This window comes from Entelurus aequoreus, linkage group LG05 (genome assembly GCF_033978785.1).
Source record: "Entelurus aequoreus isolate RoL-2023_Sb linkage group LG05, RoL_Eaeq_v1.1, whole genome shotgun sequence".
Taxonomy (NCBI): Eukaryota; Metazoa; Chordata; class Actinopteri; order Syngnathiformes; family Syngnathidae; genus Entelurus; species Entelurus aequoreus.
The window spans coordinates 36823357-36838595 of record NC_084735.1 but is presented as its reverse complement, the minus strand read 5'-3'; the positions used below and the strand labels follow the sequence as shown (position 1 = coordinate 36838595).

At 39.7% G+C, this 15239-nt stretch overlaps 1 protein-coding gene across 1 annotated transcript in view; it reads right to left on the bottom strand.

Moving 5' to 3' along the window:
- Positions 1-2597: 2597 nt before the first annotated feature.
- Positions 2598-15239, bottom strand: part of glra4b (glycine receptor, alpha 4b) — a 36583-nt gene continuing 23941 nt past the window's right edge. Inside the window, exons 8-10 of the mRNA XM_062046389.1 lie at positions 8207-8365; positions 3328-3420; positions 2598-3259 (exon numbers count right to left, since the gene is read on the bottom strand). Of these exons, the coding sequence (XP_061902373.1) occupies positions 2999-3259; positions 3328-3420; positions 8207-8365 (513 nt within the window). The 3' untranslated portion in view covers positions 2598-2998. The remainder of the gene's footprint in view (positions 3260-3327; positions 3421-8206; positions 8366-15239) is intronic.

Here is a 15239-nt window from a genome sequence, read left to right as displayed (position 1 = left end):
GGACACAACGTCCACAGTTTCCAAAAACAATTTGAAATGTGGACTCATCAGACCACAGAACACTTTTCCACTTTGTATCAGTCCATCTTAGATGAGCTCGGGCCCAGCGAAGCCAGCGGCGTTTCTGGGTGTTGTTGATAAATGGCTTTCGCTTTGCATAGTAGAGTTTTAACTTGCACTTACAGATGTAGCGACCAACTGTAGTTACTGACAGTGGTTTTCTGAAGTGTTCCTGAGCCCATGTGGTGATATCCTTTACACACTGATGACGCTTTTTGATGCAGTACCGCCTGAGGGATCGAAGGCCCGTAATATCATCGCTTAAGTGCAGTGATTTCTCCAGATTCTCTGAACCTTTTGATGATATTACAGACCTTCAATGGTGAAATCCCTAAATTCCTTGCAATAGCTGGTTGAGAAATGTTGTTCTTAAACTGTTCGACAATTTCCTCATGCATTTGTTCACAAAGTGGTGACACTCGCCCCATCCTTGTTTGTGAATGACTGAGCATTTCATGGAAGCTGCTTTTATACCCAATCATCGCACCCACCTGTTCCCAATTAGCCTGTTCACCTGTGGGATGTTCCAAATAAGTGTTTGATGAGCATTCCTCAACTTTATCAGTATTTATTGCCACCTTTCCCAACTTCTTTGTCACGTGTTGCTGGCATCAAATTCTAAAGTTAATGATTATTTGCCAAAAAAAAAAAGTTTATCAGTTTGAACAGTTTGTTGTCTTTGTAGCATGTTCAACTGAATATGGGTTGAAAATGGTTGGCAAATCATTGTATTCCGTTTATATTTACATCTTACACAATTTCCCAACTCATATGGAAACGGGGTTTGTATATATGTTTACATATATATATATATATATATATACTGTATATACATATATACTGTATATGTGTGAATATATATACTGTATAAGTGTGTGTGTGTGTGTGTATATATATACTGTATATGTATGCATATATATATATACATATCCATATAGATATACATATATACAGTATATATACATACATATACAATACATACATTTATATTTATATATACATTTATATATACATACATATATGTACATTTATATATAAATAAATGTGTATATATATATACATACAACATATATATGTATTTATATATATATATAAACATATATATATGTATTTATATATATATACATATATATGTATTTTTATATATATATACATGTGTATACACACACATATATATTTATATATATACACATTATAAATAAATATACACATTATAAATATATATATATGTATATATATATATATATATGTATATATATATATATATATATATATATATATATATATATATATATATATATATATATATATATATATATATGTATATATATATACATATATATATATGTATATATATATACATATATATATATGTTTTCTTTGTTTTCATGACTATTTACATTGTAGATTGTCACTGAAGGCATCAAAACTATGAATGAACACATATGGAGTTATGTACACATATACATATGTATGTGTGACAATCTACAATGTAAATAGTCATGAAAACAAAGAAAACACATTGAATGAGAAGGTGTGTCCAAACTTTTGGCCATTTATTGTATATATACAATATATACCGTTCAAAAGTTTGGGGTCACCCAAACAATTTTGTGGAATAGCCTTAATTTCTAAGAACAAGAATAGACTGTCGAGTTTCAGATGAAAGTTCTCTTTTTCTGGCCATTTTGAGCGTTTAATTGACCCCACAAATGTGATGCTCCAGAAACTCAATCTGCTCAAAGGAAGGTCAGTTTTGTAGCTTCTGTAACGAGCTAAACTGTTTTCAGATGTGTGAACATGATTGCACAAGGGTTTTCTAATCATCAATTAGCCTTCTTTGCTCATGAGCAAACACATTGTACCATTAGAAAACTGTAGTGATAGTTGCTGGAAATGGGCCTCTATACACCTATGTAGATATTGTACCAAAAAACAGACATTTGCAGCTAGAATAGTCATTTACCACATTAGCAATGTATAGAGTGTATTTCTTTAAAGTTAAGACTAGTTTAAATGTATCTTCATTGAAAAGTACAGTGCTTTTCCTTAAAAAATAAGGACATTTCAATGTGACCCCAAACTTTTGAACGGTAGTGTATATATGGGCAGCACGGTGGAAGAGTGGTTAGTGCGTCTGCCTCACAATACGAAGGTCCTGGGTTCGATCCTGCGCTCGGGATCTTTCTCTGTGGAGTTTGCATGTTCTCCCCGTGACTGCGTGGGTTCCCTCTGGGTACTCCGGCTTCCTTCCACCTCCAAAGACATGCACCTGGGGATAGGTTGATTGGCAACACTAAATTGACCCTAGTGTGTGAATGTGAGTGTGAATGTTGTCTGTCTATCTGTGTTGGCCCTGCAATGAGGTGGCGACTTGCCTAGGGTGTACCTCGCCTTCCGCCCGATTGTAGCTGAAATAGGCTCCAGCACCCCCCGCGACCCCAAAAGGGATAAGCGGTAGAAAATGTATATAATGTTGTGCATGTATCAAAGTGTTGTTGAAAATTTAGAACCCAAGAAGAATAGCCACTACTATATGGCAGGTCAAATGTAGTGATTTTTTTTTAATCCAGTAGATAGCGGATGATCACTAACACAGTATCAGTGCAGTGTCCATAGAGGAAGTGAGTGTGCCATACACTCACTGAGGTGATAACTGTAATAATGACTGGTAAAAAAAAAAATGTCTCTAGCAAGGACATGCAGGAGTCCAAAGGGAAGCTACAGAAAATGATCATAAATAATTGTGTATCCTACGTGTATGTGTTGTATGGAGCATTGGCACCAATGAAAAGTGCATATGTTTGGAGGTATTAAAAATGTAAAGATGTCACGTAGCGTTTTAATAGCGCCAGACATGCAGTCACCTTGCATCTGGCATGTTTCGCATGAGGGCCTGTTAATGCTTCAGTGACGCCGTCCACTGTCCTTAAGGTCCTCACAATGTAACTTGGACGTCTTCATGCCGTAGGACCTTGTAGGTCAGCCAGTAGAGGACATTAAACATGAGGAAACTCATAGGGAACACTGCCCGAGACACGGTGTCGATCCTTTTAGCTCGGTCCACGAAGCGCCGGCGTATGTCGTAGTAGCCTAGACCGGGAGGTAAGTCGGCAAACACCGGGGTTGCATCCATCTCTGGAGCGCTCGTAAGCCCGTAACTCTGGAAGAGCAACCCTTGGCGTGCCAGCTCCTCCTCCTGGAAGAGAGACGACACGACAGAGAGTGACCAAGTTTTCTTATGGTGTCTTGTTCTTAAGCATGTACCCTTGCACAGGCGCTGCACTGCTGCCCTGCACTCCCGCGAGCCACATCATCGCCGGACATGTTTCCTTTGATCTTACTCTCGCCACTTCCCTGCTAAAAAAAGAAAACTGCACTGTAATCATCAAAGTGCAGGTTCATGTGCACAACGCAACGCAAACTGTAATCAAAGCATCAAATCCTGGTATTCGCGCTCTTCTTTTGTGATTATTGGGCAGCGTGGCTCAGGTGGTAGAATGGCCTACCAGAACGTCAGGGTTCCAGTCCCGCTTTTGCCATCCTCGTCTCTCCCGTTGTGTCCTTGGGCAAGACACTTCACCCACTTTGCTCACAATGCCACCCACACTGGTATAAATGTAAATAATTCACTTCACTAATGCCTGAAAGTGTGGCATCTTCTTCAGAAAGTTGCGGCTGAAGTTGCAATGTTTTGACTTACTACATGTATATACAAAACCCAAAACCTGTGAAGTTGGCACGTCGTGTAATTTGTAAATAAAAACAGAATACAATGATATACAAATCCTTTTCAGCTTATATTCAATTGAATACACTGCAAAGACAAGATATTTAATGTTCGAACTGAGAAACTAATTTTTTTTTGGCGAATAATCATTAACTTAAAATGTAATGGCAGCAACACATTGCAAAAAAGTTGGCACAAGGGCATTTTTACCACTGTGTTACATGGCGTTTCCTTTTAACAACACTCAGTAAATGTTTGGGAACTGAGGAGACCAATTTTTGAAGCTTTTCAGGTGGAATTCTTTCCCATTCTTGCTTGATGTACAGCTTAAGTTGTTTAACAGTTGTCGTATTTTACGCGTCATATTGTGCCACACATTTTCAATGGGAGACAGGTCTGGACTACAGGCAGGCCAGTCTAGTACACGCACTCTTTTACTATGAAGCCACGCTGTTGTAACATGTGGCTTGGCATTGTCTTGCTGAAATAAGCAGGGGCGTCTATGATAACGTTGCTTGGATGGCAACATATGTACCTTTCAGCATTAATGGTGCCTTTACAGATGTGTAAGTTACCCATGCCTTGGGCACTAATACACCCCCATACCATCACAGATGCTGGCTTTTCAACTTTGCCCCTTTAACAGTCCAGATGGTTATTTTCCTCTTTGTTCCGGAGGACACAACGTAAACAGTTTCCAAAAACAATTTGAAATGTGGACTCGTCAGACCACAGAACACTTTTCCACTTTGTATCAGTCCATCTTAGATGAGCTCAGGCCCAGCAAAGCCGACTGCGTTTCTGGGTGTTGTTGATAAATGGTTTTCGCCTTGCATAGGAGAGTTTTAACTTGCACTTACAGATGTAGCGACCAACTGTAGTTACTGACAGTGGGTTACTGAAGTGTTCCTGAGCCCATGTGGTGATATCCTTTACACACTGATGTCACTTTTTGATGCAGTATCGCCTGAGGGATCGAAGGTCCGTAATATCATCGCTTACGTGCAGTGATTTCTACAGATTCTCTAAACCTTTTGATGATATTACGGACCGTAGATGGTGAAATCACAAAAATTCCTTGCAATAGCTGGTTGAGAAATGTTGTTCTTAAACTGTTTGACAATTAGCTCACACATTTGTTCACAAAGTGCTGACCCTTGCCCCATCCTTGTTTGTGAAGGACTGAGCATTTCATGGAAGCTCCTTTTATACCCAATCATGGCACCCACCTGTTCCCAATTAGCCTGTTCACCTGTGGGATCTTACAAATAAGTGTTTGATGAGCATTCCTCAACTTTCTCAGTATTTTTTGCCACTTGTGCCAGCTTTTTTAAACATATTGCAGGCATCAAATTCCAAATGAGCTAATATTTGCAAAAAATATTGTTTTCCAGTTCAAACATTAAAGGCCTACTGAAATGATTTTTTTTTATTTAAACGGGGATAGCAGATCTATTCTATGTGTCATACTTGATCATTTCGCGATATTGCCATATTTTTGCTGAAAGGATTTAGTATAGAACAACGACGATAAAGATTGCAACTTTTGGTATCTGATGAAAAAAAGGCTTGCCCCTACCGGAAGTAGCGTGACGTAGTCAGTTGAACATATACGCAAAGTTCCCTATTGTTTACAATGATGGCCGCATGAAGTGAGAGAGATTCGGACCGAGAAAGCGACAATTTCCCCATTAATTTGAGCGAGGATGAAAGATTTGTGGATGAGTAAAGTGCAAGTGAAGGACTAGTGGGGAGTTGAAGCTATTCAGATAGGGAAGATGCTGTGAGAGCCGGGGGTGACCTGATATTCAGCTGGGAATGACTACAACAGTAAATAAACACAAGACATATATATACTCTATTAGCCACAACACAACCAGGCTTATATTTAATATGCCACAAATTAATCCTGCATAAAAACACCTGCGTGTTTGTTACGCTAGCTCCTAGCTCCTCTGCTAGCTCCTAGCTCCATAGAACACGCCAATACAATTCAAACACCTGATCAACACACACAATCACTCAGCCCAAAAGACCGTTCACCTAACCCAACGTTCATAAAGCTTATATATTTTTTAAAAGTTACGTACGTGACGGGCACATACGGTCAAGCTATCAAATGTTTAGCAGCCAAGGCTGCATACTCACGGTACCTGATATTCAGCTGGGAATGACTACAACAGTAAATAAACACAAGACATATATATACTCTATTAGCCACAACACAACCAGGCTTATATTTAATATGCCACAAATTAATCCTGCATAAAAACACCTGCGTGTTTGTTATGCTAGCTCCTAGCTCCTCTGCTAGCTCCTAGCTCCATAGAACACGCCAATACAATTCAAACACCTGATCAACACACACAATCACTCAGCCCAAAAGACCGTTCACCTAACCCAACGTTCATAAAGCTTATATATTTTTAAAAAGTTACGTACGTGACGCGCACGTACGGTCAAGCTATCTAATGTTTAGCAGCCAAGGCTGCATACTCACGGTACCTGGTATTCAGCTGGGAATGACTAAAACAGTAAATAAACACAAGACATATATTTACTCTATTAGCCACAACACAACCAGGCTTATATTTAATATGCCACAAATTAATCCTGCATAAAAACACCTGCGTGTTTGTTATGCTAGCTCCTAGCTCCTATGCTAGCTCCTAGCTCCATAGAACACGCCAATACAATTCAAACACCTGATCAACACACACAATCACTCAGCCCAAAAGACCGTTCACCTAACCCAAGGTTCATAAAGCTTATATATTTTTAAAAAGTTACGTACATACGCAAAAAAAAGTTGCGCACATACGGTCAAGCGATCAAATGTTTAGAAGCCAAAGCTGCATACTCACAGTAGCACGTCTGCGTCTTAGTCATCCAAATCAAAGTAATCCTGGTAAGAGTCTGTGTTGTCCCAGTTCTCTACAGGCGTCTGTGTATCGAAGTCAAAAGTCCTCCTGGTTACAGTCTCTGTTATCCGAGTTCTTCCATCTTGACTGCATCTTTCGGGAATGTAAACAAAGAAGCGCCGGCTGTGTACTGTTGTGGCTGACTACGTTCGAAAAATAAGTCCATTTCGCACCGACAACTTTCTTCTTTGCTTGCCCAGCTTCCTTCTCCATAATGCAATGAACATGATTGAAACAGATTCACGAACACAGATGTCCAGAATACTGTGGAATTATGAAATGAAAACAGAGCTTTTTCGTATTGGCTTCAATGTGGAAGGCATACCCGTGTTCGCCGGTCTACGTCACGCGCATACGTCATCCTCAGAGGCGTTTCGAACCGGAAGTTTAGCGGCAAATTTAAAATGTCACTTTATAAGTTAACCCGGCCGTATTGGCATGTGTTATAATGTTAAGATTTCATCATTGATATATAAACTATCAGACTGCGTGGTCGGTAGTAGTGGGTTTCAGTAGGCCTTTAAGTGTCTTGTCTTTGCAGTGTATTCAATTGAATATAGGTTGAAAAGGATTTGCAAATAATTGTATTCTCTTTTTATTTACGATTTACACAACGTGCCAACTTCACTGTGGCCCACGAGTCAATAATTGCCCAGGCCTGCTTTAGATGGTTTTAAAATCACATACTCAAAGCTTTTTGTCAAATCCCTATACCGTTTTAATTATTTATACCTATTTATCATGATAAGAATTATTATTACAGAAACACCACCAAAGGCTTCTTTATTGTCCTCACAGTCTGCTCTGTCGTCCATATGTTTGACGCTTGAGTAGATTTCCCTGTCTTAAACATTCATATATGTTCCAACACATTTACACCCACATATTAAGAGCATTTGTTAACTGTTGAGAGCGATCAATAACGCTCATTTTTGTTGGCGACTAAGAGACGAGGAGAGATTATCATCACATTTCAACATCTCTTACATGTAAATGCTGCCTCTTTGCTAGGTCAGCATTACAAATAAGAATGCATTCTTAATTGCTTTACCTTGGATAAATAAATGTTCAATAAATATATAAATACATGTAAACAAAGAAGTGAAAAAGCCAGGTGTGTTGCTTAATGTTCATATACTACATTACCCAGAAGGCCTAGCGCTGTAGATGGGAACCGGAAGTACAAAAGTAGTTCTGAGATACATGATAATGGCATGATCGCAACATTAATATTATTATAAAACATTAATATCACAGTGCTGATTCTTTCAAGGAATATTTTAGACTTTGTCTCACATTGGTTATCCGATTCCAGGTGAGCTGGGAAGACGTTAAGAGTATGCAGCCGAGAGTGGCTTAAATTAATTACAGGTCACCGCTGTGTGCGTTTCCCCGGCTGGAGAGCAACATGCAGCTGAGCTGATTGTGCAGAGCCGGGCAAAGGGAATTGCAGGTGACAGCTGCCTGAGGAGCTGAGTGGGCGGGTTGCACTCACGGTTCTTTGTCCCTCTTTCTCTTTCAGCTTCTTCCTCAGCCTGAAGAACTCCTTGTGCTGCCGTGAAACAAAATTAACGGCGGCATACTCCAGGAGTGCGGCAAACACAAAAAGAAGACACACGGCCATCCAGATGTCTATGGCTTTCACATAGGACACCTGCCAAAAACAAACAAATGTCAATATTGACGCAAAACTAATATGAAATGTCCTCACCAGGATGTTGTTTTTTTTAATTTACACACGTGGGTTGAATTCCACATTAGTGCCGCTTGGAACTGTGGGATAAAAACCACATGTGTCCTCAAGCTTAAGAGGATTTCAGTCAGCTACAGCACAGATCCCTTGCAGGCATTACCCTCACTTAAGAGCCGTCTTAAGTGAATACACATGTTCTGTCATATTGCCAAGAGGAACTGCTGTATATTGCATGCTTCTACTATATCTAGTCAAGTCCAAAAAATCCATGAAACTGGGATTGTGAGTCACTTTCGATGCCAATATTGGATCATTGAATAATAATGGCCATTACCGATATCAATCAAATACGATAACAGGATGAATCATACATACATTTATTATTTTGTTATATGGTGTGTAACGGTAATTTAAAAAAAGTTTTTTTTATCAAGTGATGTTAGTCAAACAAAGAACACAGTAGGTATAAAAAAACACTAACCTATTTATTATTAACTGTCTGGAATGGATTTATTAAGTTGAAGTGGAGTGGTAATATATTTTTATTGACACAATAATCCTTTAAAGGGGAACTGCACGTCTTTTTGGAATTTAGCCTTTCGTTCACGATCATTATGAAAGACATGACGGATGGATTTTATTAAAAAAACATTCTTAATAATTAAATACCGTATATTACCAAATAAACGCCCTTGGGCAAATAACCGCCCATGTCCTAATAACCGCCCGGGCTCTGACCCCATTTTGTGAATTAACCGCTTCTTCCTAATAACCGCCTATGTCCAAATAGGCTGTTATTTGCATAATTTAGATTAAAATGCTACTGGGGTTGCGTTTGCTGCAGTATTATTGTTTTAATGGTTTTATAGAGTACTTAGTACCATAATTGTATTTTTCCTGTATGCTGCTTTATTTAAAACTTGAGAGTACTGTAGCATTTATTTTATTTAAGTGACAGTATTATTGCTCTGTTTTGATGGTGGGTTTTATACTTGAGTACTTGGTACCATCATTTTATTTTTCCCAGTAAGCTGCTTTATTTAAAAAGTTTATTTATTTTTAGTATTGGTATTCTATTTGACAATTGTTGCACTACTGCCATGTTGAGGCCTTGTTGATCTCTTGTCTTTTGATAGCCTACCTCATGTTGATCTCTTATTTTTTTGTTTGTATGTTTACAATAGCTTTTACATTTAAAGTTTTTTGTACGAAAAAAATATACTGCACAGTAACCCTTGTAACCAAATAATGACCTGGTGCAGGCTGGTGCAAAAATAAATAAAAGCCTTGTGCAAATAACCGCCTGCTTCTTTTAAACGACTGTCTCCAAAATCGATTTTGTGAAATAAACGCCCGGGCTACTATTTGGTAATATACGGTAAATTCGATCAAAAGTCCGCTTATAATGAAGCCTATGGGAGCTGTTCAATTCTGCCTATAAAAGCCCTTAAAAAACATCCAAACACCTCCATTGATGTTTCATATACATGATGTAAGCATAATGTAATGTAGTAACATGCACATTCATAATGACATTTAATATTTATGTATTTTGATCATGTTAAGCATACACAGTGCAATAATTTCAAAAACGCATCACACCGTTTGCTTTTTATTTTCTTCACTGACTATTACTCACTGCAGACTTTATGAGAGCCAACAAACATAATAAATCATCACTTACTGTGCATTAGGATGCCGACTGCTAGGATGTTCATATATTCCCATTTAGATGAAAATGTCTTATAATCCTTGCGAAGAAACAGGGGGGGAAACAAGCACTTTTCGTGTCGTCGTCGCCAATTCCAGATCCTAACTTGTTGGATTATATCACCACCTACCTTCTGTAAAGGTGTGAGTATGATATAGAATAAACTTACAGGGAGCAAGGAAGCAAAATAGCAGCAGACCACTCGATGTAAACATAGGCACAAACGGAAGTGATTACGTCGCCGCTATAAATAAATGGTAGCAAAATGGCGGCGCATGGGAATGCAGCGGCTATGCTAACGCTCTTGGGAGTGTAGAGCGATTTGGCAAAAAACACCCGTCATTTCTGTCAATTTCATGGCTGGCTCAAAGCGTGAACACTCTGTGATCTCATACGACCGACAGACAATTCTGGATGTGGATGGATCGGGTCGTTATAGACTGAAAGATGCATGTACGGTGGACCTCCTCGCTAGCATGGGAATACTTCGTGGGCTACATCGAGCGGCCTTTGTAGCAGCGGAGTCAAATGCTAGCGGTGACCGCCAATGGAGACGACGTAAGCGGTGCGAGCGGAAGCAGAAGCGGGGATGCCGAGCTGGGCTAACAACAAAGAGAAAAGCTAACCAAAGAAGCGTGGAGTCTCCGGGTAAGAAGTCATTTAAACTAGAACTAGCCGGCGTCAGGCTGGATAATCCCTGCACACATAGCAATTCTCTTAGAATAAAACACAACTCACATAATGTTTTTTCTTTTGTGACCGTGTCAGAGGCAGACATACATTGTACTGAGGTAGCTAACTATGATGCGTTCAGTTTATCGCAACATCAAGCAAACAATCTGAATATCCCCGTCGTATCAATTCCTAGATATGGTCGAAACTATTTAAAGTGCAATACGCATAATAAACGAACATTATTAATATTGCTACTTCGGATAATTTCAACAAACAATCCTCAAAACAGCCCACTACCTATAATATGGGCTTTTTAAACATAAGATCATTATCTTCCAAAACGCTATTAGTTAATTAAGTCATTAGAGACAACAAACTTGACGTCGTTGGTCTCGCCGAGACCTGGCTCAAACCAGACGATTTTTTTGCGCTAAATGAGTCTTCTCCTCCTGGCTATACCAATACACATGTTGCCCGACCTCTTAAAAGGGGAGGGGGTGTCGCACTAATATACAATGAAAACTATAATCTTACACCTAACCTAAATAATAAATATAACTCGTTTGAGGTGCTCACTTTGAGGTTTGTCACACCGCTGCCTCTCCACCTGGCTGTTATCTACCGCCCCCCTGGGTCCTATTCGGACTTCATCAGTGAATTCTCAGAGTTTGTTGCTGATCTAGTGACGCACGCCGACAATATAATCATAATGGGGGACTTTAATATCCATATGAATACCCCATCGGACCCTCCATGCGTGGCGCTCCAGACTATAATTGATAGCTGTGGTCTTACACAAATAATAAATGAACCCACGCATCGCAACGGTAATACGATAGATCTAGTGCTTGTCAGGGGTGTCACCACCTCTAAATTACGATACTCCCGTACACTAAAGTAATGTCCGATCATTACCTTATAAAATTCGAAGTTCTGACTCATTGTCAACAAACTAATAATAATAATAATAACTACTATAGCAGCCGCAACATTAATGCTGCCACAACGACGACTCTTACTGACCTACTGCCTTCGGTAATGGCACCATTCCCAAATTATGTGGGCTCTATTGATAACCTCACTAACAACTTTAATGACGCCCTGCGCGACACCATTGATATTGTAGCACCGCTAAAGCTAAAAAGGGCCCCTAAAAGGCGTACCCCATGGTTTACAGAAGAAACTAAAGCCCAGAAATTATCATGTAGAAAACTGGAACGCAAATGGCGTGCGACTAAACTTGAGGTTTTCCATCAAGCATGGTGTGATAGTTTAATAACTTATAAACGCATTTTTACCTCAGCTAAAGCTAAATATTACTCAAATCTCATCCACCTCAACAAAAATGATCCTAAATTTCTGTTTAGTACAGTAGCATCGCTAACCCAACAAGGGACTTCTCCCAGTAGCTCCACCCACTCAGCAGATGACTTTATGAATTTCTTTAATAAGAAAATTGAAGTCATTAGAAAAGAGATTAAAGACAATGCATCTCAGCTACAACTGGGTTCTATTAACACAAATACGACTGTATATACGACGGGTACCGCCCTCCAAAATAGTTTCTCTCTCTTTGATGAAATAACATTGGAGGAATTGTCAAAATGTGTAAATGGGACAAAACAAACAACATGTTTACTTGACCCAATTCCTGGGAAACTTATCAAGGAGCTTTTTGTATTACTAGGTCCATCAGTGTTAAATATTATAAACTTATCACTTTCCTCTGGCACTGTTCCCCTAGCATTCAAAAAAGCGGTTATTCATCCTCTACTCAAAAGACCTAACCTCGATCCTGATCTCCTGGTAAACTACCGGCCGGTGTCCCACCTTCTGTTTATCTCGAAAATCCTCGAAAAAATTGTAGCACAGCAGCTAAATGAACACTTAGCGTCTAACAATCTCTGTGAACCCTTTCAGTCCGGTTTCAGGGCAAATCACTCTACGGAGACAGCCCTCGCAAAAATGACTAATGATCTATTGCTAACGATGGATTCTGATGCTTCATCTATGTTGCTGCTTCTTTATCTTAGCGCCGCTTTCGATACTGTTGATCATAATATTTTATTAGAGCGTATCAAAACGCGTATTGGGATGACAGACTTAGCCTTGTCTTGGTTTAACTCTTATCTTACTGACAGGATGCAGTGTGTCTCCCATAACAATGTGACCTCGGACTATGTTAAGGTAACGTGCGGAGTTCCCCAGGGTTCGGTTCTTGGCCCTGCACTCTTTAGTATTTACATGCTGCCGCTAGGTGACATCATACGCAAATACGGTGTTAGCTTTCACTGTTATGCTGATGACACCCAACTCTACATGCCCCTAAAGCTGACCAACACGCCGGATTGTAGTCAGCTGGAGGCGTGTCTTAATGAAATTAAACAATGGATGTCCGCTAACTTTTTGCAACTCAACGCTAAGAAAACGGAAATGCTGATTATCGGTCCTGCTCAACACCGACATCTATTTAATAATACCACCTTAACATTTGACAACCAAACAATTAAACAAGGTGACTCTGTAAAGAATCTGGGTATTATCTTCGACCCAACTCTCTCGTTTGAGTCACACATTAAGAGTGTTACTAAAACGGCCTTCTTTCATCTCCGTAATATCGCTAAAATTCGTCCCATTTTGTCCACAAGCGATGCTGAGATCATTATCCATGCGTTCGTTACATCTCGTCTCGATTACTGTAACGTTTTGTTTTCGGGCCTCCCTATGTCTAGCATTAAAAGATTACAGATGGTACAAAATGTGGCTGCTAGACTTTTGACAAAAACAAGAAAGTTTGATCATATTACGCCTATACTGGCTCACTTGCACTGGCTTCCTGTGCACCTAAGATGCGACTTTAAGGTTTTACTACTTACGTATAAAATACTACACGGTCAAGCTCCTGCCTATCTTGACGATTGTATTGTACCATATGTCCCGGCAAGAAATCTGCGTTCAAAGAACTCCGGCTTATTAGTGATTCCCAGAGCCCAAAAAAAGTCTGCGGGCTATAGAGCGTTTTCTATTCGGGCTCCAATACTATGGAATGCCCTCCCGGTAAAAGTTAGAGATGCTACCTCAGTAGAAGCATTTAAGTATCATCTTAAAACTCATTTGTATACTCTAGCCTTTAAATAAACTCTCTTTTTAGACCAGTTGATCTGCCGTTTCTTTTCTTTTCTTTTCTACTCTGCTCCAAACCCGGGGTGGACCGCTAGCCTGTTCATCAGATGGGGACATCTCTACGCTGCTGACCCGTCTCCACTCGGGATGGTTCCTGCTGGCCCCACTATGGACTGGACTTTCGCTGATGTGTTGGACTTTCACAATATTATGTCAGACCCACTCGACATCCATTGCTTTCGGTCTCCCCTAGAGGGGGGGGGGGGGGGGGGGGGGGGGTTACCCACATATGCGGTCCTCTCCAAGGTTTCTCATAGTCATTCACATTGACGTCCCACTGGGGTGAGTTTTCCTTGCCCGTATGTGGGCTCTGTACCGAGGATGTCGTTGTGGCTTGTACAGCCCTTTGAGACACTTGTGATTTAGGGCTATATAAATAAACATTGATTGATTGATTGATAAATAGTTCCTCTGTGTTAGCGCTTTTAATAACAATATCACTATGGATGGATGGATGGACTAATACTTGGTTAATATTCCATCCATCCATCCATTTTCTACCGCTTGATCCTCTCAGGGTCGTGGGGGTGCCGGAGCCTATCCCAGCTGCACTCGGGCGGAAGGCGGGGTACACCCTGGACAAGTCGCCATATTCATATTCAAGTCACAAAATGTAAATGAAGTATTGTTGGGCCTTTTTAAATAATTATTTATCGCATTTTATGGGCGAAATAGTGGAGCTCCCATTGGCTCCGCTGTAAGTGGATTATGTAATTCAATATTTAATATTAATATTGAATATTTAATATTTAGAATGCATTCAAAAAAATCTGTCCGTCATCATGTCTTTCATAATGATTGTGAACGATAGGCAAAATTCCAAAAAAAGTGCAGTTCCTCTTTACATTTAGCCCATGACCCAGTAAGTTGACTGATGCAGAAAGGTTTGTTACGCTACTGCCTTGGCTACTTGAAGTAATATGCAACTACAATTATTTGATACTTAATTTTATGGACAAATATCATGTTTTGGATTGCAATATTGTTTAATTAAGGTAGTTCTTAATGTGGCGGCCCCCCCCTGGGAGGACGCGTGTGACCCCTGGGAACAAGCATTTTCAGTATCATGCTCCAAACCAGGCTTCGAAAAGCTGTGCACTACTACAAACGTGCTCATTGTCGCCATTAATCTGGACGTCATCATTTTGATATAAAAAAAATCAATAAGCACAAAAAGTTGTATTAATTTTTGTTTTTTAGGTTAAAGTGGTTGATGTATTCTGCTCCTGACTTCATGTTGATGATCATTTTGAATTAGGATGGATG